At 35.8% G+C, this 15,437-nt stretch overlaps 1 protein-coding gene across 1 annotated transcript in view; it reads left to right on the top strand.

The window, feature by feature from the left end:
- The window catches only part of cpt1b (carnitine palmitoyltransferase 1B (muscle)), a 54,334-nt gene extending 43,496 nt beyond the window's left edge, over positions 1 to 10,838 (top strand). Inside the window, exons 11-19 of the mRNA XM_039761507.1 lie at positions 416 to 601; positions 1,181 to 1,286; positions 2,664 to 2,780; positions 3,774 to 3,938; positions 5,936 to 6,070; positions 7,181 to 7,333; positions 8,302 to 8,415; positions 8,616 to 8,708; positions 10,437 to 10,838. Of these exons, the coding sequence (XP_039617441.1) occupies positions 416 to 601; positions 1,181 to 1,286; positions 2,664 to 2,780; positions 3,774 to 3,938; positions 5,936 to 6,070; positions 7,181 to 7,333; positions 8,302 to 8,415; positions 8,616 to 8,708; positions 10,437 to 10,523 (1,156 nt within the window). The 3' untranslated portion in view covers positions 10,524 to 10,838. The remainder of the gene's footprint in view (positions 1 to 415; positions 602 to 1,180; positions 1,287 to 2,663; positions 2,781 to 3,773; positions 3,939 to 5,935; positions 6,071 to 7,180; positions 7,334 to 8,301; positions 8,416 to 8,615; positions 8,709 to 10,436) is intronic.
- Positions 10,839 to 15,437: the final 4,599 nt, after the last annotated feature.

Genomic DNA, 15,437 nt, shown 5'->3' with positions numbered 1-15,437 from the left:
TATGTTCTAAACGTTTCCCAGAAGCATCATGTGCAAAGCAGGAACCAGTCCCAGGTAAGATGGGATACCTGGAAAAAAAATCCACACATATGGATTTTGGGGATGACATGCAAGCTCCACAGATGCATACAGTGGACAGGCTAGAACTTCAGCTCAAATCAGTTAGGCAGCAGTGCTAATCACTGTGCTACCATACTGCTTTTTTCACTTGTGTTTTTCCAAGCTCAACCTAGAATCAGTCTACTCTCCACACCACCAAATTTCTAAAGTGGGCAAACACGTTAGAAAAAAAAGTAACTGTGCTTATGTTGAGTATTTTATTGTCCTTCCATTTGTTTTGTAATAATGAGTGCTAAAGGTGTTCCATAAAATATTTTGATGAACTGATAAGTGCTATGTGATCCATTGCTTCCAGAATTCCTTGGGCCAGAGCTCGGGCCCAATTCTTCAGCCAAGGTGTCAATAAAGCTTCCCTCGATGCAATTGAAAAAGCTGCAATATTCATGACTCTAGATGATGAGGCTCACGGATATGACCGGCAGAAACCGAGGTCAATGAACCTATATGCTAAATCGTTATTACATGGGAAATGCTATGACAGGTAATTATGCCCCTGACTGTAAGTACTGTATCTGTATGCTTGCCCAGAATGTGTAAAAATATGGCATTAACCTGCATATTTAACTCAAAATCTTTGAGATCTGGGGCCTACCTAAGCTGCAGAGGATACAAGACCAAATTGGGGGGGGGTTGGGGGCTCTTTAACACATTCAAACATCCTCTCACTTAACAAAGATTCACCTGGCTTACTCTGAAATTGACACTGACTGCTTGTGCACATTCACCAGAATTAGGATCAAGCAATAGGCAGCAGAGATTTTTTTTTTTTACCACCATTTCAAACTTGAGCTCACCACATTCATTTCTGCAGTCACAGCATTAAGCTTGTAAATAGCAGCCTACGATGAAAATGTACACAGACAATGAATTTGACAGGTCAGATCAAATCACTGTGCCCTGTTGAGTAGAAGCTCCTTTTGCTCAGTCTCTGCATCTTCTCCCAGTAAGGAGAATATCTGGTTACAACATTGCAATCCAAGGTGAAAAACATGACCTTATTAGTCATTTCTTTACTGCGTTTTTACATTTCAGTTGTGACTTTTTTACTTTCTCTGTCTAGGTGGTTTGATAAGTCATTTAACCTTATTGTCTATACAAATGGAAAGTTGGGGATCAACGCAGAGCATTCGTGGTCAGATGCACCGACAGTTGGACATCTATGGGAGGTATAACATAATTTTCTCCATCATCACAAAACTTTACGTGTATGTGAATAGGTGGCACTTTTCTTTTTTTGCAGGGATACATTGTATAGTTTACACTTATTAGAAGTCCTGTGGGATCATTATGTATTCTATAAGGTCTAGGGCAGTGGGCCATGTTACTGTTCGTAAAATAGTTATGTCAATATAATCATATACTCTATAAGAAAGCAGGTCATGGTCAAGTAAATATTAAGAATAATTAAAAAATATGCTAATATTACTTAACACAGAATTTTTTAAATGACTTCATCTAATTCTGGGGTGTTAGCAACACTGGGCCCAGGAGACCTTGGCTTGACACCACTCCATTGCAGCGGCCACTCACACACCCAAACAGTCAATTTTAACTCAACCACAAGGAGCAGTCCTGTCTCCTTTTCTATTTACTCTGTACACCTCAGACTACAAATATAATGCCAGGTCATGACACTTGCAGAGATTCTCAGATGCATTAAATGGGGTGTATTGGTAAGGGGGATGAGAGAGTATAGGGCTCAGGTGGAGATGATACCATCAGTCTCCCACATATCTTTTCCAATCTATGCTTTGAAGAAGGGTGTTTTCATTTCAAATGAGGAATGCTTTAGACTTTTCATTTAAACTGTATTTGTATTTATTGAAAAGGTTCTGCTTTGCACACGATGTTGACTTTGCATAAGCAGCTCTAGAAAATGAATAGACAGGGGCATTTTCTAAGTGACTCGTTTTAAAATAACAACTGCCACCCATTGTACCAATTCTCTTTAGAATCTGGAACTCTTCTTTCATGTCTCTACCTAATCTCTTTGCTTCACATAAAGAAATTCAACTCCTTCGATCTTTTCTCATAGCTCACAGCTCAGTTTTTAGGTAACGTACATAATTATACAGCAAACACTCATCCATACATTCATATTCTAAACAGCTTAATGCATATCAGGGTCACAGAGGCATAAAAGTATGAAACATGGATGGGCTGCTGGTTTCCCAAGATACACTTACATGCACTTACAAAAGCACAGAACACTACTCTCTCCGAGATGAACGTCTTTGGGATGTGGGAGGAAAACCAGAGCCCAAGAGAAAAAAATAATTTCTACCCATTTCTAATATATAATGTCGAAGGTAGCCCGGACACAGACAGGCAGACACAGATGGTTCAAGCACCAACATACCTTTATTATACATTTTCATATTTACAAGTGTACGCACAACCCAGTGCTCCCGCACCAATCACCCTCAGTCCAGGCCTTTTCCTCAATGCCTTTCTCTCTCTGAATGTAAAACGTTCTTGCATGATCTTCCCTGTGTCAGTGTGAAAGGTGCCAAAAAATTGCATTTTTCATGCTTATATTTCAGTTTGTTCTGGCAGAAGACATTTTCCAGCTAGGCTATACTGAGGATGGGCACTGTAAAGGAGAAGTGAACAAGAGTATCCCACCACCTTTCAAACTGCAATGGGATATTACACAAGAGGTAAAGTCAAATTCATTTCAGGCAAAATATTGCACAGAATGGTGAATATGGTGAATAGCAAATTTCAACTACACTGACAGGAAGTTTGTTATGAGGCCCTCTTTAAACTTTATGCATAAATGTGCCATGTTGTCATTGCTGTTTTGTTTCCCTCATCTTCATCTTTTGGCTTGAGGTTTTTTTCATATACTACATTCATATTTCATTTTCCTACTGGTTTGCATTTGCTGGTCTGTGAAGTGCTCCTGGACAGACATCTTATGCTACGTAAAATACAAATCCACCTATTTATCCATTTTAGTAACCTGTATCTTCTTGTTTCACTACTGCAGCAAGCCAGAGTTTCTCGGGTTAACTGCAATAACACATGAAGATTTGTGTTTTCCTGACTGAATAGAAAAATGAATGGCTTAGTTTGCTAACTTAACAGAACACTCTGTAGACAACGGGACTGTCCTTATTCTTCTTTAAGTGAGGATTGGTGATATTATCATATGGCTCATTATAGCAGGTTCACTCGTTACCCGTTTAAACCCACTTACAATTTTCCAGACACACCAATTGACCATCCCACCAATGTTGCAGGTTCACACTGGTTACTTCCTTATGCTAAAACTTTACAATTCATAACCCTACTGCAGAAAATAATTAGCACATTAGCCAGCAGTGCTAGCTAAAGGAACATTTGTGAAAATGTTACAGATTTTATACACTTGATATATAAAATTTTGATGACTGTAATAATTTCTTGCACAAAAATCTACAAAGAAATATATAACTAGATGTTAAGATCAAATACCATTTTAGAAAAGCTGTTTTGAAGAGTCAGTGCATCAAATATCAGAATGATGAGCACATTAATGAATAACTAACTCCTCACAACAGACTTAATACAACAATCCTTAACATGCTGCTTTTCACAATAACTCAGTTTCACTATGTGAAAGAAATGTTTTAACTGCAGTTAACTTCTATTATGTTATTCTTTTAAAGTGCAAAGATGTTATTGAAAGTTCCTGTAATGTGGCTAAAGCATTAGCTGAAGATGTCGACTTTTATGGATATCTGTTTGAAGACTTTGGAAAAGGATCCATAAAAATGTGCAGAACGAGTCCAGATGCTTTCATTCAACTTGCTCTACAGCTTGCTCACTTTAGGGTAAGCTACTCTACCTCACAATTCAATGTCACAATTGCCTCATGCATTGGATTCAGTCAACCTGAAAGTCGTGTCTCCATTCCATATCAGGACAATTTACTCTTGACATCCTATGTGTCTATTAAATGTAGGAGAAAACCAGATTTCCTGGAAAAAAGCTAATTCAGAATAGGGCCCTTGGGGGGACTGTAACCAGATTTCTGAAGATACAGTATGAGGCAGCACCACCACTAAGCTGTGCAGCGTCTCCTAAACATTTTACCTGTTTCAAAGTATACTTTGCTTTGTCATTAGAGGTATGGAGTTGAAAAATATCACAAGTAGTAAAACTTATATAAAAAAACTGTCTCCATGGAGTCTGTTACATACAGACTGTATACACTACTTTCTTGTCAAACAAAGAATTAAATTATATTTAAATTACATGTTATAATCATTTTGCATTCTTATTTTGTTTTGGATAACTGATACGTTAGTTACGCAAGAGTTGCCCATAAAGTTATGTAACACATATTTTAATTCCTAGTAAATGATTGTAGAATTGTTTGAACCTATTCACAGGTTAACCAGATGATTATGCTGCTCACCTCATTTTCCTATATAATGTTTACACCAGCCAGAAAACAAGAGTATTTTGCCCCCTTCTTGCACCACTCTGAAGCCTCCATTTGCAGCCTCTTGTTCACTCCTTCATTTTTGTCTTCACTCCCAAACCCACGCCTGACATCTGTTTGAGCTCCAGAGTGGTAGAAATCTTAGGCAGGAAGATCTGGATTTTAGGGTGAATGGGAAAGAAGAGTCCATCCATGTTTTCAGATCGCTTCCTTTCTTACTTTCTCATATACAAAGTATAGGGAAAGTACTGTAATCGTCCAAAGATTCAATGTTGAGATTTTGATTAATCTTGAATGTTTTAGACCTCCCTGACTTTAGAGAAAGTATTGGAACCCTCCAAAAATTCCATTTCGTGATTTTGAAGAATCTCGACGTTTTAGACCTCCCTGAGTCCTTAAATAGCATTTTTGGAATTATGTCTGTGTGTCTGTCTGTGCGTGTGTATGTATATGTAAACACAATAACTTGAGTACGCTTTCACTTAGGTCAACCAAATTTTGCATACAAGTGTTAGGTACAAAACAGATTTCTATCAACATTTGAGCTATTTTCAATATCTGGAAGTAGTACTTTACCTTTCATTCATGTAGCTGCAGAGTCTGATTTATTTCATTCTTTACTTTTATAATAATCGTTCAATATATTATTAATTTGAGTTGTCGTTGATGGTTCTTTAATGTACATAGTATAAAAACATAATAATTGTCTTGTGGTTTACTCTTCAAATATCCATCTCCATATCTGAGTATACGAGAAAGTCTAGGGGAGACCATTCCTGATTTTTTAATCTTGTGGTCTTGTATCATATTGATAAAGAATTTCAGAAACCCTTTTGGGTGAATGCTTCTTAAATTCTTCTGCAAATTTTTTAAGAGTTTAAAAAGTTCTGAGTTATCATTTTGACTATGTGGCACAACGTCTACAAAAACCATTCTGTCTGAATACCAGAACCAGTGGACATGACTTCCACTGCTGAAGTGGTAATTCTAAACTTCTCCCAATGAGAAGAATGATGAGACAATTGTTTTATTTTTCGGTATCTAGTCCAAAGTGCTGGATCAATATTTCAATCCCAGAAACAATCCATAGCAAAAACCTTTCACCCTCAGTCTCCTAACAGGATAACAATTCTGAACACAACTCTTTCCATACAGTTTTGCGATAGATGGTAAGGCTACATGGACCCCCATGAGCACATGTTTAAGCAAGTGAGACTTTTCAAATAAACACAAAATAGGCTGAAGAAAGATCATATTCATTATTCCTTAAATATACATATAGAAATTTGTTTAGACCATCCTCGCATTTAAACATGAATGGCTGATGAGAGGAAAGAAGATGCATCATTTTTAAAATATGAATTTGTCTCTTTTCTTGTTAAGGACAAGGGGCAGTTTTGCCTTACATATGAAGCCTCGATGACTCGGATATTCCGGGAAGGCCGAACCGAAACTATTCGCTCCTGCACACTTCAATCAACAAAATTTGTTTATGCCATGGAAGATGCAAGCAAAAGTGTGAGGACTTGTTTTTTCATTTCACTTTTTATCTAGTGTGGCTCAGTGGTACTAAGAGGTCTTATCTCATAAGATGTTAGAGAAATTGTTCATGTGACAGTATAACACCACATATAAGGGTGAGAATTAATCAAGACTGGAAGCGCCATCCCATGGGGAACTTAGTGCAACGTCCTACATTTTGTAAAAAATGTTATTGTCAATAAAATACTAACAAATGTATGCACTGCAAAATACCAACAATACTGATTGTTTTGTCCAAAAGATAAAAAGATTGCTTTAACTGGAAAAAATCGTTTGAATATTAATATTTTCATTCATTCATTGTTGATTCAATTCCAGAACCCAGTTTTATTTAATTTTATATTAAACCTCTCCCAACACCATTGGTTTTAATCTAGAAATCAACCCTGCATGGGATGTTAGTCCATAGGTATGCATACACACACACACACACACAAGCACCCACACCAAGACAGTTAAGAGTCACCTGTTCCAACATCAGGAATAAGCTGAAATACTTCAAGAAAATCCACCCAGGCAAAGAGACAAAGAGTAAGTATCACACAGAGAGTGACAGCAGCAGGAAACTGTACCAGAGACCATGTGCCAAGAAGCAAATTGATTCAACTAATTATTAAACACAAAATAATGATTAAATTAAGTTAACCATTATTGTCTAGTAAAACATCTGAAAATTTCTGAAGACCAAAATTACACGTTGTGTATGAACAGCAAAGTGGCACAGAAGTAAGCCTGTTGCCTAACAGACAGAAAGTCCTGATTTTGTTCCCCGTCTTTATGGATTTTGCATGTTCACTCTGGGTCCATACAAGTCCTCAAGTACTGAGATTTTTCACTAACACTTCAAAGATGTGTGTTTCATTAATTGGCGACTATAAATGGGTTCAATGTGGGTGAGTGTGTACCCTGAACTTGATTAAGTTTGTTTAATACTGAAAGCAGGATAACCAAAACACTCATGGCCTGAATGGTTACTTCTCACCTGTCAAATATCTTATGATCTTAAAGGACTAACCAAGGGTCCTGAAAAAAAAAGTAGCTCTTGCAGTAAACAATATCTTCTTTAATTTATTTATTTATTTACAGAATGAAGAGAAGCTTGAACTTTTCCGCAAAGCAGCAGAGAAACATCAACATATGTGCCGTTTGGCAATGACAGGTGCGGGCATTGACCGCCACCTTTTCTGTCTGTATGTCGTCTCTAAATATCTGGGAATGGACCCTCCATTCCTCAAACAGGTATGTGAATTAAACTCACACATTAAAGTTAAAGAGTTTCACTTTCAAGGGCAGGTGCTTTATCTGGGCAGGACTAGATTTTAAAATGAGTCTAGAGTTAAAGATGAAATATATAGTAGTGACTGCATATGTTGCACTTACAAGCATTCATATCTCAGTGACCTGTTTTATATTTTAAGCATAAAGCTTAAAGATTTTTCTGCACTCAGTTTGGAAGATTGACACATACATGATGTTCTGTAGGAGGATGGAGAGTATATTACAATGTACTGTATAAAATATATTTTCAGTGCAACAACTTTTAAAGTCTGTGGAAAAATAACTATTTTAGGAGATTGTTTTACGGAAATAGTAATTATTTGAAAGGTTACAAAGTTTCTTCTAGGTGAAATTTTAATGATCTTTTCATACAATAAATTCTGTAAATCCATTAACAAAATGTATAACATACCTATAGAGTAGAAACACATTTTCTTCTTCTTCTTCTTCAAAAAAAAAAAATCCAGTAATCATTGAATTTACTACATCCAGTTCACAAAAGATGGCCAGAGCATATCCAAAACTAGGCCCAAGATAAAACCAAACCATGATATTCATGTTTACACCCACACTCACTCCTGCGCAGCTACTGTACTAATTAAACTAACAATAACATTTTTGGAAAGTGGGAGGAATGCCCAAACAAATAGGAGAAGATTCTAACACTCAGACAAAATTCTGAAACGAGTCATACAATTCTAGGCTGTGCTGTTTCTAAAAAAGTGAGGTTTTCTCGATATTGTTTTCTCTGTTCAAGTCGCTCTTGTTAGTGACAAATTTGTGACAAATTATAATGCATATAAAAGGGTTCACATCACAGCCTTAGATGAAGCTTCCTTTACTGTTGCTCAAGTATTTAGTTATATACAATCATACTGCTGATCTGCCATTTGGTCCTTTAAGTCTCTTTTGTACTGATAACCTTGCAGGTGTTGTCAGAGCCCTGGAGGTTGTCCACCAGTCAGACACCCCAGCAACAGCTCTGCATGATTGATTTGGAAAAGCATCCTGACTGCATCAGTGCTGGTGGGGGATTTGGGCCAGTAAGTTCTTGTTTATTTATAAAGCAAAAAAAAAAATCAGTATTGAATATACTATTTGAATGCATGTGGAGAATATCTGAGAATATCTGCTATCCAGTGATGGTGCATTCAAAATTCCAGGATGAGCTGAGGAGCAAGACATGAAGGGGCAATCATTTGACGGTGCAGTAAAGAAGACTTTAACCTTTGTATTTTGTCAGGTAGCAGATGATGGATATGGGGTATCATACATAATCTCAGGAGAAAATCGGATGACCTTCCACATTTCCAGCAAACTTTCCAGTCCAGAAACAGTAAGCATATTTTCCTATATCTCATGAGGTCCATTTACATTTCCTATGATCCTTCTGATGGTCCAATAACTATTTCTAGTGCCCTACCTTAGGCATAATCTGTGGGGTTATGGACGCCTCCTCTGAGATGCTATTATCATCTTGACCACTTAATTGTATTGAGTGTACTCTTTAGGCCAAATAGCAAAATAAATAAATATATATGAATAGATGGTATGCATATTGATGTAACAGGTTGCAGTTCTGCCTGATATAACCTGAACTGTATCCCAATGTCCTGTATGTTGATTTGGTCTCAGTGTTACCAAGGGTATATTGTCCTATGGCCCTAAGATATGGTATTCTTATGACAGCTAAAGCAGAATTTGGTCTCTCTAAATGAGATAAGATAGAATCAGACTCCCGTATTGCACTATAATCCAAAAAGCAGGCTCAGGAAATGAATGAATGAATAATTATTATTCAGTGTTTATTATTTCCATTTAGAAGTCCCTATGTTATGGTAAATGAAGATCTTCGCCAATAAATGCACTCCAGCATGCATATTTCTCTCTTCATTTGGTTTATTTTGCCCTTCAGAGTCCTTTAAAAGAGGAATCACACAATTATTAAAAATATGGAGAAAATGGGCAGTGTTTTAACTTACTTAATTGTTAATTAAACAATTATACGTAAATCCATCTCTCCACTTTCTAAACCCATTTTTTCAATTATAGCTTAATGAGGAGCTGAAGCCTATCTAAGCTTAATGGAGAATGAGACAGGAATCAGTCCTGGATGGAAAGACAGTTTCTTTGGATCAGCATGGGACTTTTATTTATATACTGAACTTTTTCTCCTACATTCCAAACACATGCATGTTAGCTTGACAGTCAACAATAAATGTGCCAATGCTGGTGTGTGCTTGAGCATGCCCTTGTGATCTATAGGTATGTTCCTGCCTCAGAGAATCAGGGGACTATGTTTGATCCATTACTTTGTCACTGTCTCTGTGGAACATGTGCACTCTCCCTATGTATCCATAGGTTTTCTTAAAAAGATTATGTTTGAATGTGAGTGCAATGTGAGACTGTGGAACACATAGCTGACAGGACACACTCCAGTATATGACCCATATTTGGAATAAATATATTCAGAAAAATGTGCATTATGTATATTATAAGTTGCATACGAGTGAAAAATACAATTTCAAATTTACCTTTCCTGGAATTAAAGTGAAATTAACAGTTTTGACTTTCCTACGGCATTACTTTTAAAGGACTCTGTACACAGTATAGTAGGTCAGCAGCGATACAGAATAATAGATCAGCAGTGATGACATGAGACAACAAAAACACAATATTATCATAAACACTATTGCATATACGCAATGTATTAATTCATCCAAACAATTCTGAAAGATTTAAAATTAGATTGGGTAGGTACCTGCTATTTTGTACTATTGGGCACTCTCAGTTCTCAGATATGACATCATGTGCAGCACAGTTCCCACCATTTACTTCAGTTCATTCATCACATTCAGTGTGTTGAGCCTGTTTGGAGTTTATGCGTCTTCCTGTTATCTGCATGAATTTTTTTCTCCTGCAGTTTAGCAAGAAACTGTTAGTTTGTTTTTCAAAAAGCAAAAAAAAAAAAAAAACACAACAATACACATGTTCAAACTGGGACAACTGACCTCTTTAGACTGTAGCAAGAATAATTTGCTAATTTGTATTCCACTTTTTTCAGGATTCCTATCGATTTGGGCAGAACATTCGCCAAGCATTGCTGGACATCAGGGCTTTGTTCAGCCAGAAAAAGAACATGAAACTATAAATATGACCTGAAGAAAGACTGCTGTATATACATAACTGTTAAAGAAACTGTTCTAGAATATATATAAAAATTGTTATATTTTATGATCAATTAAAAAAAAAAAAACACTGTAAAACATACTTCCAGATTCCTTGTATATTAATTGTTCAATTTTGATGACTGGACAGGTTATATGTATAAATTATATATTAATGGCTTACTTTGTGTACATTGTCAATTCAGTATCAAGGAGGATTTATCACTAAGCAATACTTCTGCTGTATTTATGTACAATTTCATGACTTAATTTTACAAATATATAACAAAACTACCACACTTTCTTGTTTATGTGCCATTTTTGTAAAACTTCAAAACATAGTTGTCCATATTCTGGTGCTTCTATACACATTGGCTACTTCCTTTGTTATCAAATGTGCAAGTTGCTATCGAGTTGCATATCTATTATATTGTATCAAAGAAACAAAGAGAAGTGTTGCGGGCAGAAGCTGTTAAAGCTCAAATTTACACCAAGTTCATGCACTTGGTGCGATTTATCTAGCTGACATGTGCATGAGTGCATAGAAATGATCAAAAAGGTTCAGAAAACTGTGATCAATGCAGACTGACATTAATAACATGTGAGAAGATCTATAGAAACAATTAATATATAGGGTGATCCAGATCTAATTATGAAATTTTCATTACACTATAACTTTTTAAGTTTATTATATAGAAAATCACCCAAAAAATCCCAGACCATCGAGAAGTGTGTGAACTGATGACATGAAGAATCGTCTTCACGCCGAACTGGAATCATCCCCGCATAAATCCAAGTCATCCAGACTATCTGGATCTGCATAATTAGATCTGGACCACCCTGTACAATTGTGAAATGTGATTGATTTGCAGTTGATACCAACATGAAAGAAATGATGCATAACTGGTTTGTACTAATACAAACAATATTTTTTCCTAAAATGTAACCAGAAGTTTGAGACTACTTGTCTATGTGTAGTAAGAGACAGAAAGAAGTAATCAACAAAAATAAACAGAAACTCTATGCTTATCGGGAATAAAATACTTTTTTTTCTTTTCAAACTAAGAACTCACTTTTGTCAGCAGCTGGGAAAACTTTTTGCATAAATATTGATCTGTTTTTACAAGGTTCAAAAGTAAACAGGCAAACTAACTCTAAACTGATTACTTTAATTCTTTGAAGTCATAGAATAGTTACAATTATATGAAAAAGAGACAAATTGTGCCTATCTGGAGTAAGGAGTGGTTAGGAGTGGCCCATTTAATAAGAGCATTATCAAGTCACATATCATACAAGTCATTAAAAAGAATGCACTTTTTAACAGATATTACTACAAAAGTACATGTACTAGCTCCTCAGACCTCAGAAGTTGTGGGCACTTTATTTGCTAAACCTGTCAAGGACCTGGTAAGCCCCCTTTCACCTCCAGAAGAGCCTGAGGCATGAATTCAAGGTTCCTTACATATTTCCGTCTATGCTAACATAAGTATCATGCACTTCCTACAGATTTTTTAGCCACATTTTCATCTTACAGATATGGCATTCCTCTTCATCGCAAATGTGCTCAATTGGACTGATATCTGGGGACTGTGCAGGCATTTCTAGTAAACTTTAGTTACTACAATGGTCCTGGATGAATGCTTTATAACCAGTCCCATTAACCTGTTGGAAGGGTAGTCTTTATCCATGATAGGATCAGCGATAACTTTTATACATGCTGTTGCAATTCAAATGATGTAACAATTCTAAAGCCTAATGTGCACCAAGAAAACATTCCTCACACTATCACCATCAGCATGTACGACTGTCAAAAGGCCTAGTGGATTTATAGATTCTTGCTGTGTATGCTATGTTCTGATCCGATAAGCATAACTAATTTATTGTTTCATCATTCTTTTCTGATAGATGTAGTTGTTTCTTGGTTTTTTCTCCATTATTCAGTCTTTCTCTTTAATCTTGGGTCAATGTTCCTTGTGCGGCTATGTCTATAGACATCAGCTATATTCCTCCCCAATCTTTAAAGTTCTTGATAACATTGACAACAGTGGTCACAGGAACATCAAACTCTTTGGAGATCGTCTTGTCGTCTTTACATTGACCATACTCAGCTGCTACTGTCTTGCCGCCTCAGATTTCTCTCTGCTTTTCCTTCTTTTCCCATATTCAGTGTGACACAAAACAGTTGATTAATTTCTTTTCTTCATGTACCTTAAATGTATGAAAGATTACAAAATTGAAGGCACCTATGATAATGAGTACAAGGCATAAGTCTGCTTCAAGGATCACTAAAAGACAATTATTTCTTGTAACTTCCAAAGGGTTCCAATAATTCTGCCTCTGCCATTTTGGAATGTGTTTGTAGGATAAGTAATAATTGGGTTCTTTCATTGCTATTTTGTTTTGTTCTACTGTAAACCAAAGAAATGCATGTATGGATAACAAAAGATCTTTCAATTCCAATATTTATAGGAAGAATGGTGCATTACTTTAGTAAAATGCCTGGGTACTAATTTTTTCAGCCATGTCTGTGAACTGTTTTTATAGCCTTTCTCTTAACTTGAAGAAGCGCGGTCATTCTTACTTGAAATCGATCATAAATAAGGTGTGTTTGTTCACATAACTTTAGCTCACTGTATTTTTGTGCAATCACCACAACTCTATCATAAACACATTATGCCCACTCACACACACATAAAGTATTATGTATGAATTTGCATGAATCAGTTAAATCTAATAAAGAGTTTATATTTACAACATACTGTTAGATAACCCTCCGATTCAGGATGTTGGGATGCCACAGCTTGTGCAATGATTTTTTGTGATTTACTCTGTATTTTGCACACCCAACTGTTATTGTTCATTGTGCTGGCAACAACTAGAGAGCAGACCTTCAAAAAGTCTGTTGGACTGGATCAACAGGCTTGGTAATGTATTCTACTGAAGGAAAGAGCATGTTGTTGATGATGTACTAACCTCAACTGCCCAAGCTATAAGCAGTCATCCCCCCAAGCATTTTCAGAATAGATACCCAGAAGTTACTTGCATTAAATGGAGTAGACATATATTTTCTTTTTCAGAAACATTTCCTCCAGCCTTTGACCACATCAGTTTTGAAAGCTTTAGATTTTTTTATCATTCTGAAAACTTCTGGAAAGCACTGAACCTTCTGTTTCTTTTATGCCTGTATTTATGTTTTAGTACATAGTGCAATACTATGTGCCTTGCAGGATATTGTTTCTTTAGCTATTTGAAGAGATAAAGTTATCTTTCTCCTGCAAAACCTATAGAAGAGCCAACAGGTTGCCACCAACACATTTCCCCAGTTTAACTTCCACCCTGCAAATGGTACAAGTACACTGTTGTAAGGACTCTCAAAAACAGAACTGCCATCCTAGGCAACACGCAGTGGCAACGCATATACTGTAACTCTACAAACAACTGCTCATTTTAAGACCTATGGTGTAGATTTACTTTGCATACAACAAAGAAGTAATAAGATTTTTTTTAAGTCAATTAAAATGCTAATATTAAAAACAGCAGCTATTTGGGCTTCTTTTTTGCCTATAATTTAACATATACGTTTTAAAGTTTCATTCTCCAATACTTGATTACTAATCAGTGAAAGCTACCCTGAATGAATACTTAGAGTGCTTTGGTATTACTTAATAGGTTCCTTTAAGAAAATGGATTCAAGAGTTTTTATTAAAGAAATCCTACTTTACTTGAATCAGGAATTTGATATTTAATTTCATTCAGCTTATTAAGAAACTGAGAAACAGTCTTTTTTGATTTTAGGAAGAATTTATTATGAATCTCAAGATTACCTAAAACATCTGGATCAAACAAGTTACATCTTTAGCTTGTTAGTAAACTGAACGGACATGCCAGTGTTCCACTTATTCAGAATCCCCAAAAAAAATACTGCAATGGTCAGGAAATCTGCTCACTCATGAACTAAATGAACAGCCATAGTCCAATATAAATCTGCTATAAACAACTGAAATTTGTAATACAAAAATAAAACTATGGTTTAGTTTCAGATAATTCATACAAAGAATAAATCTTTTGCATCCTTGGGAAAAAAATGTAATAGTTTAATGATGCAAAATCATTATTTTTATTAAGTTTAATTAAGTTATTAAATATCAACATCTTAAAATTAAACATGGCCACTTACCCATATATTTCTGAAGCAACAAGAAACTTACTGTCTTATTTATTGGACAAGGCCAAAAAAATGTTCTTTCACATCTGAGGAGATGGCCACTCACCCTTCTTATTATGGCCACAGATAATATCCTTGTACTAGAAACTTATTATCAGTAACCACCAAACAAACAGTTTCCATACAAAAAAAAAACATTTTCAAGAGAATAGAGGCAAATCCAACTGCTCCTTGTTCTTAAAAACTTTAATATGATTAAAGAAATAGACAATTTTGAGCAGTTTCAGTCCAGAAATACTCTCTAAATCTTTGAAAAGAAATTGAACTTTTAATAAGAATTTCCATTCTGAAATGCCATACTGTAATTTCAATTTAAACTGCAAGAGTTTTCTTCTACAAGTAATAACATCTTGTCATTCGGCCAAAGTCATCTACAAAATAAATAAAACTCAAACACACAAAAACAACTTAACTGATTTTCACAAAAGTTTGAATGTATATTACTGTTGGTCCAAAATAAAAACGAGGCTATATGGTGTATCGAGAAGAGTGGCTGAAATGGGCAAGGAAGAACTCAAAAATCAGTGCTGATGCAAGGACTATAATTCCCATCAAGCAACAAGAGAGATCTGGGGCTGACAGTGGTGACAATGGTATCCTCTTAACAAAGGTTTGGACCAGGCAAAGTGGTGTCAACTAAGATCACAGACATAGCTTTTCATATCAACTAATT

The sequence above is a fragment of the Polypterus senegalus genome, chromosome 8, assembly GCF_016835505.1.
Source record: "Polypterus senegalus isolate Bchr_013 chromosome 8, ASM1683550v1, whole genome shotgun sequence".
In the NCBI taxonomy this organism is placed as follows: domain Eukaryota; kingdom Metazoa; phylum Chordata; class Cladistia; order Polypteriformes; family Polypteridae; genus Polypterus; species Polypterus senegalus.
The sequence above is the reverse complement of the archived record's forward strand: the minus strand, read 5'-3'. Positions and strand labels throughout refer to the sequence as shown.